This window comes from Lottia gigantea (genome assembly GCF_000327385.1).
Source record: "Lottia gigantea unplaced genomic scaffold LOTGIsca_17, whole genome shotgun sequence".
Lineage (NCBI taxonomy): Eukaryota > Metazoa > Mollusca > Gastropoda > Lottiidae > Lottia > Lottia gigantea.
In genome coordinates, this window is record NW_008708133.1 from 645,730 (window position 1) to 655,196 (window position 9,467).

Here is a 9,467-nt window from a genome sequence, read left to right on the forward strand (position 1 = left end):
AACAAAAGAACTAATTAATCACTCTTCATTCTCTTCTTGAATATATAGGTAATCATCAAAACTATATTTTTAAATGAATTAATTTAGTCTGTTTTTTTTTTATCCAAAAAAGAGTTATCTCCCTTTTCTAGACTAAAAATAACATTACTTAAAATGAGACTATTAAAAACCGGATGTTAAGCGAAACAAGGATGTTATTTTATATAAGGGTATTTTTAATATGCTTTTTTTGATGGAATGTGGGAAATTGATTGAAGGTGTTTTTTGGTGTATGAAATGTAGGGAATTTAGGTCTTTTTTATGTTTAAGAATTTATGAAATGTAGGAAGAGAAACCATTTCAAACAACATATTTACCACTTAATTCGTTCATGATTAAAAATATAAATCTGGAAATCAAAGATGGTAAAATTAGGTTTATTGATTTTCGTAACGAAGAAATTGTTATTCAACTTCATTTAAAACAAAAGAACTAATTAATCACTCTTCATTCTCTTCTTGAATATATAGGTAATCTTCAAAACTATATTTTTAAATGAATTAATTTAGTCTGTTTTTTTATCCAAAAAAGAGTTATCTCCCTTTTCTAGACTAAAAATAACATTACTTAAAATGAGACTATTAAAAACCGGATGATAAGCGAAACAAGGATGTTATTTTATATAAGGGTATTTTTAATATGTTTTTTTTTGATGGAATGTGGGAAATTGATTGAGGGTGTTTTTTGGTGTATGAAATGTAGGGAATTTAGGATGTTTTATGAAATGTAAGGAATTTAGGTCTTTTTTAAGTGTAAGAATTTATGAAATGTAGGATGTTTTGCTGTAAGAATTTATGAAATGTAGGGAATTTAGGTCTTGTTTTTTTGGAGCTCATAGATTGGTCGCATTTTTCCCATGAAATGAAATGGAATGTGGAAAAATGCGACCAATCTATGAGCTCATATACTACTCCCCCAAAACCGATTGAATATGGTGGTTTTATAATTAGGACATTAGATGATATAAAACGTTATTTTTCAAATCCAAACTTAGATTTACCAAAGAGCATAACACCAATTGTTGATAATGAAGGGTTATTGTTTAATGGATTTAGAATAACATTTAGTGCATATTCACCACAATTCAAAATCGATACAAAAGACTTTATATTTACATTAATAGAAGGATTAATAGATTTAATGAATGGGGGGATGTTGATATTGTAGATTACAAGGATTTAGTAGAATACTCAGAATTTCTACATATGATAAGAAAGACGGGGCCCGAAACAAGAAGATTAAAAGACGTTGATCTATATATAAAAGCTATTAATCAAGATGATGAATACGAAGTTGACGAAGTAGATGATTATGCTGAAGACAATTCAATCATACTAGAAATAGACGAATAGGAAGAGGAGATAGCTAGAGAAAACAGTGGACAAGGTATAACTTTTTTATCCGATAATAATGAAGAATTGCTTAATAGATTAGAAATAATATTAGCAGCAATGAAAGAAGGTCATCGTTCAGACAGACAATATAATGCATATTAAAAAGATTCCCAGAGAAAGGTATTATAGATAAAAATGATTATAAAAACGTAATTGATAAAATTATCCAATAAAAATAGTCATTGAAAAAAATGCCAAATAAAGAACAATTATTATAAATAAATCAGACATTAAATTGTCTCTAGATTATGAATATGAACTCGATCGCAATAAAGAATATATATAAAATATTTCTCTGTTTACAATTCCATTAGAAATATCAACGAAAATAATAACCAGATGAAAATATCAACAGATAACGGAGCTACATTCAAAACCATACGTTTACTACCAGGAAGCTATGAATACGTTGCCATAAACGATTATCTATCTGAATATGAAGGAAGTACAAATGGTAAAAACAATATTGAATTCGAAGGTAATTTGAATCTGAACAAAATATAATTGATATTGAGAAATAAGAGTCAAGTTGATTTCAACGTAGAAAATTCTTTGAATACTTTATTAGGATTTGATAAGCAAATATACACACAATCCACTTTAGCGCCGCATAAAGCTAATATTCCAACATTCACTGTACCGATTGGATATAGAATTATAGAGAAACCATTTCAAACAAACATATTTACCACTTAATTCGTCCATGATTAAAAATATAAATCTGGAAATCAAAGATGGTAAAAATAGGTTTATTGATTTTGGTAACGAAGAAATTGTTATTCAACTTCATTTAAAACAAAAGAACTTATTAATCACTCTTCATTCTCTTCTTGAATATATAGGTAATTATCAAAATTATACTCATCTTTATTTCTATAAGGAAACATGAATCCTCCACTGTTTTCTCTTTACAAGATTCAAATAACTTCTAAAAACTTTCTTTTGTTTATCATCATCCTTTGGAATAACTACTCCATTCGTGAAACTTCTTTCGCATCTTTTATTAAATTCATTCGACACACCATGTCCACTAGCCAACTAAATATAATCTTCTACACTTGTCTTATTATTAGAATAACCCTTAAACGTTTTTCTTTTAAAACACCATCAGATATTATATTTGACTTTTGGCGCTAAAATAAACCAAATTGATCATCACCGTAATCATTCTTGCCTTTACAATATTCATTTTCAGATATCAACCCAGCTCGATTTAATTTATCCCAATTTCTAGATGAAATGTATAAACTATCAGTGTCGGTATAGTATATTTCAGGTTTATAAAATCCATTTATTACATGAATGAAATTATTCATTATTTTTTTACTGTGAGATAAAACGAATGATCCCAAATGACTAGGTGTTAGACCTGTAGATTTAGTTGAGTGACCTTAAGCAGTAATCTCTTTTTCTTTAATTTTTGTCTCAACGAAATATTGAGTATCATTTATTTTTTCATAGTTTTTAACATGTGAGTCGAAGTTAGCCTGAAATGTTACTTCATTCCACAAATGATTTCTCGTGTTTCTATCCTTCTGAATAGATTTACCATACAAAGAATTGCCTAATAATTTCATGCAATTACTACCCACAATATTACCTTCTCGTTTATATTTATTTCTAAGATCTCTTAAAATTAAAATATAATCTCTATATGGTGGAGTTTTAAAATTTTCTTCATATACTATACCATCTAATATTCTAATAATTCGTCCACCGGCTTTAACTATTTCTTGAATATCGACCGATGTTAAAACATCTGAACAGAAACCATTTCTAAAACCGATTTTACTGCCAGTTTCCTTTTTTCCTTCTTTATTCGTGAAAGTGATTTTATCTTTAGCTGGTATCGGTTGGAAGAACATGTTTTTCGGATAGTTAAACCACACTTTTAAAATAGCTGTTCTAGGTATAAATTTCTGTTCATTGAAGAGTTTTACAAATTTTTTTTCTTCTTCTTCTGGTAGAAACGGTCTAGCACTTTCTGCTTTTGGATATTCACTGTCTAAATCCGACATTGCTGAAGCGTACAAACCATTAGCATCAAATACCATTAGTTTATTGCAGTTTATTTTTTTAAGTTTTGAATTAACTTCTGTTTTGTCTTTTGTGCTAGAGCTGTATCCTTTGAATAAATCAATTATGTTATCTCTTCTTGTATTATCACTTCGTGTTTCACTTTGTGAAATACTTTCTGTATCACTTCGTGTTTCACTTTGTGAAATACTTTCAGTATCACTTGGTGTTTCACTTTGTGAAATAAATTCCTTTAATACATTACAAATTTCATCCATTTTGTTCGTTTCAAATATTTTTCTATTTGCCGAAACTCTTCCTCCTTTAATAGATGTCTGATATATTGTCTTATAAAAAGATTACTGTGTGGATAAACTTTTTCTATATTTTCTTTTTCAGTATGTTTCGGAACCATTCTAGTAGTTTCATACCATTCTTCTTCAACCATTTCTTTATCGTAATGATACAAATAATACCAACCTTTAAAAGATAAAGATGGAGCCGTTAGATTATTGGACATATTTTGGTTTACAACTTCTTTCGTGACTTGGTTATATTTTATCAAACAACTTCAAAGACATAACGTATCTCTTATGCATATGGTTCCCATTCGTGTCTTAAAGATTCCCAGTTATCTTTGGTGTATTTTGCAACATTGATATCAGTGATCTTTCTCAAATTCATTGGTAGATTAGATGAATTACCCCATGCTGCTAAACTAGATGTTTCATGTTGATAGGAACATGTGAAATTAATATGTTGTAAATAATTATTATTGCATGTTATTTCTTTCTGTCTTCTATTTTTTCTGTAAATCTTCATCTGTGTATGGATTAGATAAAGGTAAAGATATAATTCCTCTGGGTGTTTTTAAAGGGCATTGTGTTAGTTTTTTTACATTTTTAAGCACGATCCAGTTATCAAAATTGCTACCGTTATGAGAAATTAATATTAATCTCTTTCTATCATATTGACGTAAATATTTCAACATTTGATCTATACAATCTGTACCTACAAATATTTCTACTATTTTCATTAGTTTATCATAAAATTCTTCTGGAACATTCATTAAATCTGGAAAGAGATTATTTGTTCTGTCTAACATTTTTCTTAGCTTTTCTAAATTAATTAACGTACACGCATAAGGAATTGCTTTACGCGTTTCACTTTCTGAATATGTTTTACAATCCCAAGCAAATAACCCTGCATCACTTATACTTGAAAACACGTTTAGTTTCAGAGGTGAAACCTGTGTTACTGCGTTATCGTCTCTACACGTTTTCCATACTTGTTCATAATTATCTTCTATTTCTTTAATAACCAAACTTTTTTTTTTCTTATAAGACAGAAATGTGAGTTGTGTAAATATAAATCCCAATCTAATTCCTCTTTTACAATTGTGGGGCGCAAATTTCTATTATTATGAGTATAAATTTGAAATGAAATATCACATTTCTTATTGAATTCATTAATTCTAGCAGATGTCATCACTCCTTTTCTATTTACTTTTGAGAAACCATTGATGAAATTTTGAAATTCATTTGTAAAATCTTTGTCTAAAACATAGTTTACACATTTGATAAAACAGTTACCATCTGTTGGTATGTAACAATTTTCACCTATATATTCATTTATTTTTTTGAGTAGTTCAGTTCCTCTTCCAACTTTTGATCTTTTAATTTCTTTAAAATTGTCTTTAAGTAAAAAGATACTTCATGTAAAGTACCAATCAGAAGGGTCAGATTTTTCTTCCATATTTCTAAAGATAGTATGAAAAGTTTTGGCATTAAAACCAAGAAGTTTCATAAATTGTTTGTGCTTTCCATCTTGAAATATCTCTCAATTTCAATTTGTCCTTCAAATGTTAAAAATTTATCAGAAATATTCTTGATAATATTTGAAAATAACACGTTTTCTATGAATGTTTCATCATCATTAATTTCATTTGATTCATTCATATTATTTATATATGCTTTTTTAATCATCTATTTTTTAAGTATTTTTTTTTACTTTTATTGCTGATATTTTTATAGAATTTCATTGAATTCTTCTAATTCTTCAATGGTTATGTTCTTATCTTCTCTTGATCTTTCGAAAAATATAAATAATTTATTAAGATTATTTCTGTTTTTTCTTTTATAATAAGATTTCTGTTTTTATGTATAACCTATAGCAATCAACCCACAAGATGAAGTTTGAATAGCAGTAATTGTTGCTAATAAAGTTGGGATAAGTACTGGAACCATTAATCCACCAGTTACAGCCGTTACAACTGTTGTTCCTACTGTTAGAAGTACACTCGGTGTTTTGAAAACAGAATCAACTCTAATCCATCTTTTCTTACATTTATTATATTGTTCTAGTTTTACTTTTAACTCGTTTTGTTTCTCTATCATATATTATTGTCTACTTTCGAGTTCCATTTTTAAGACATTAAATTAAGTGAATTTCTGATAAAGAAAAAGATGGATAATTTTTATCTAAAATATCCATCTCAACCGCTGAGCCATGATAAATTTCTATAGTTTTAAAAATAGTAACTTCTACAGTTACTATAGATATTTCTGCTTTCGAATCATTAATCTTATTCTAATGAACTGAAAGTTTTGGTTTTTTGATATTGATTTTTATCATACATGTATAAGTATATATACCACCAACTTTTTCACTTTAAATTATTGATGAAAATATTATAAATTTGTTATCTTGTTGACTTTTATGAATATCGATTGAGGTAAATAAATCAGTATTAACAAAATATAGTTTTACAAATTCAAAGTCTGTTGATGTTCGTAAAAACTCATAACTCCTTGTTTCCCCTTTTTTGTGGTTCTGGATTTCTAATAATACTTACTGATGGTGGAGTTTCCGTCTCCAACATCATATGAAATTTACCCAATCCAAATACTTCATCTTCATTATCTGGTAAAATTAACATTCTAAACCTATCTATATATTTTCCATTTGTTTTGATTTCATATAAGTGGGGAAAAACCTTGGTGTTTTCATCGTTAATTTCAAATTCTTTAGCTTCTACATTTTCTCTACCATTGATAAACTGAAGAACTTTATGAGCATTAAATTGATTAGATGTTTCTGATTTTTGTGTAAAGAATATTGAATCAACTTTTACCTGCAAAGGAAAAGTAATTTCAATTTGAAGTTTTCCTCTGAAAATAAAATATGATGAATTTTCTTCATTAAAAATACCTTGGAGGTACATAAAATCTTAAAAATACCTTGGAGGTACATAAAATCTTGAACATAATATCCTTTAACGGTTGCTGTAAATCCATATTTTTTATATTCATGATCTTTTGATTTATCAATATTATTAGTAATAGAAACATGTTTTCCACCAATATTTTTAAATGGAAGATTGAAATAATATTATTTCTTATTTTCCTTGAGTTTGTTTTCTAATGTGGATATATTTTTTCCTGTTTTAAAACTTCATTATTAATAGTAGTTATCTGCTCACTATAATCAATATATTTTCTATCTGTTGTTTAATATTTGTTAGTTCTTTTTGTAATTCAGTTTTAAATTTAGTTTCTAGAGCAGTTGATTCCTTTTGCCACGTGTCTTCACTTATACCTGGTTTAATATTATCTATTAGTTGTTTAAGATCTATTTTTTGCTTTGTTATCTTATCATCTAATTTAGATATGAATGATTTTAAATTTTCTAATTGAGTTTTATCTACTACATTAAGTAATTGTTGTTTAATACCAACTATTTGTTTTTGTATTTCACTATTATCAATAAGTTTACTTTCTAATGTTGTTAATTTATCTTCACTTATACCTGGATTAATATTGGCTATTAGTTGTTTAAGATCTATTTTTTGTTTTGTAATCTTATCATCTAAATTAGATATTAATGAACTTAAAGGTTGTAATTGAGTTTTATCTACTACATTAAGTAATTGTTCTTCAATAAAACTTTTTAAACTTGTTACTTCTTGTTATTATTCATATTCACCTTGAAGTGTGTCTCCAATTTGTTCCACAAAATAAAGTTTTGCTATATTTATCCATGCTGTAGTGTTAGATTTTTTAGTATCTAAATGTAAAGAATCTAATCCAAATTTATTCGCCATTTTTATTAAGTTAAATTTATTATAATTTCTTCAAATTGTTTTCCTAAACTTAATTGATATAAAACCCAAAGTGAAAGTTGACCACAAATTTTTGACCCGGTATTTGAATTTGAATTGTAGAACATTTAATTGGTTGATTAGTCAATTGCATTAATTTCATTATCTCTTCAGTTGGTTCTAATCCAAAAGAATCAAAGAAATAAAAGTTATTTAAAGAGTCTTTGTATAAAGCAGAGTGATGAACACCGGCTTGACTGAAGTATGTATATTTGTTATCGCATAAAATTTACCTTTCTTATCCTTGAGATTATTTATTTCATCTCTCATACAATAATAAAACGGAGATATATAAGTTGAAAGTTTGTAGTTGTATCGGTTCTGTATTTATCGAAAAAAGATATTCATTTTTAAAAGTCAGTTTTTTGAAGTTCGTTTTGATAAAACCTACCTATGATTTGTTCTTTGTCTTGGTCGATTAATTCATATGTTGGAGGTGATGTGCTATTTATTTTATCTACGATAAATATTTCGTTGATCCAAAATCTAACGTAGCCTTTTTCGAATTTGCTTTTATATTTGAAAATACGAACTCGATCTCCGACTTTAAATTTGGGTTTGATATTTAAATTATTTATTTCATTTTCGTAGTTATGTTGTGCGTTAATTGACTTTATAATATTTGGATTATTTGTGGCTTGTGTTGGTGTAACACCTATAGATGAATGGATTTTGTTATTGTATTCATCTACAACCTCTGGTAATATTTTAAGCCATTTTTGGGATTTCAGTTCCGTGAACTTTTCTGTCCTGTTAAATCTTTCTATTACTACAGCTTTACCTTCGTTATGAGTACTGTAAATTTAAACCCAAGTGATTTCATATTTTTATTATAAAATTCACTTCCTTTATCTACCCATAACTTTTGAGGTCGTCTTTCAGATTGTTTCATTATTGTTTCAAATGCGTGTTTGACTGATAATGGTTAAACAATATTTATATCCTCTTTCGACTGGCATATTAATTAAATCTGCTGACCATATTTCATCTTTATCAAACACTTTGACTTTTGAAAAGTTTTTAGTTTTTCTAAATTCTTCATGAATTTCATCTGCTATTCCATTTTCATCTTTGCTTTCAAGAGTTTAATGATTAATGCTCTTTGAATTCTCTCTTTGAAAGTTGGATTTGGAATATTTTCAAGTTCGATTATCATTTGTTTGTCTGCTTCGTGTCTGAATGTTATGTCTTTATTTCTGTATAGTATGTCGTGTTTAAGTGCAACGGCGTCAACTTTACCTGGTTTTGGGTTTATCGTTTTCGTCTAATCGTAGATCTAACCTTGTACCTGGACCAGTGTAACTATGGCCGGGAAGATGTTTTTCTCTGGGGTAATTTGCCCATAGAAATCCAGGAAGAGAACCTAATGATTTGTGAATGTCAGAACCGAAATAAGTTTTTGGAGTTTGAGCAATTATCATTGACATTTTTATCCAATAATTTTTTGTTTTCTAATCTTTTATTTCGCATTTCTCTTATATGTTGTAATTCTTTCAACTCGTTAGATCTTTTCACTGCTTTGCTTATATTTACTCCTGCTTTTGCTACAGATCCAAGAGCTTGAGCTTCTGGGGAAATAAGGGATTTGTTGTTTGAGACAAAGTTGGCTACTTTTGGGATGAGAGATGATAGAGTTGAGAAGAAAACATCTCCTTCGAATTTGTGTTGTTCGTGTTTTAAAATTAAACTCATTCTGTTTTTAAATGAGTTAATTTGAAGATATTGTAGGCGTTGGGCGCTTGGGGGTTGGTAAACAGGTACCCCTAAGGCTCCGGATTTATTAACCGCGTGCCTGGTGGAGTTGTTTGGTGGGCTTGGGGGCGCCGCAGGCAAAAGAGTAGTATAAGAGTATATAGATA

General features: G+C 28.1%; 2 protein-coding genes across 2 annotated transcripts; both read right to left on the reverse strand.

The window, feature by feature from the left end:
• Positions 1–2,824: 2,824 nt before the first annotated feature.
• Positions 2,825–3,727, reverse strand: LOTGIDRAFT_158422 (hypothetical protein; the record flags this gene model as incomplete). Its single annotated transcript, XM_009051579.1, has 1 exon — positions 2,825–3,727. One exon carries the CDS (start codon positions 3,725–3,727, stop codon positions 2,825–2,827), a length of 903 nt encoding a protein of 300 aa, XP_009049827.1.
• Positions 3,728–4,248: 521 nt separating this feature from the next.
• LOTGIDRAFT_158423 (hypothetical protein) lies at positions 4,249–7,551 on the reverse strand (the record flags this gene model as incomplete). The annotated part of the gene is made up of 4 exons (XM_009051580.1): positions 4,249–4,863; positions 6,304–6,582; positions 6,931–7,382; positions 7,434–7,551. 4 exons carry the CDS (start codon positions 7,549–7,551, stop codon positions 4,249–4,251), a joined length of 1,464 nt encoding a protein of 487 aa, XP_009049828.1.
• Between the last annotated feature and the right edge of the window lie 1,916 nt (positions 7,552–9,467).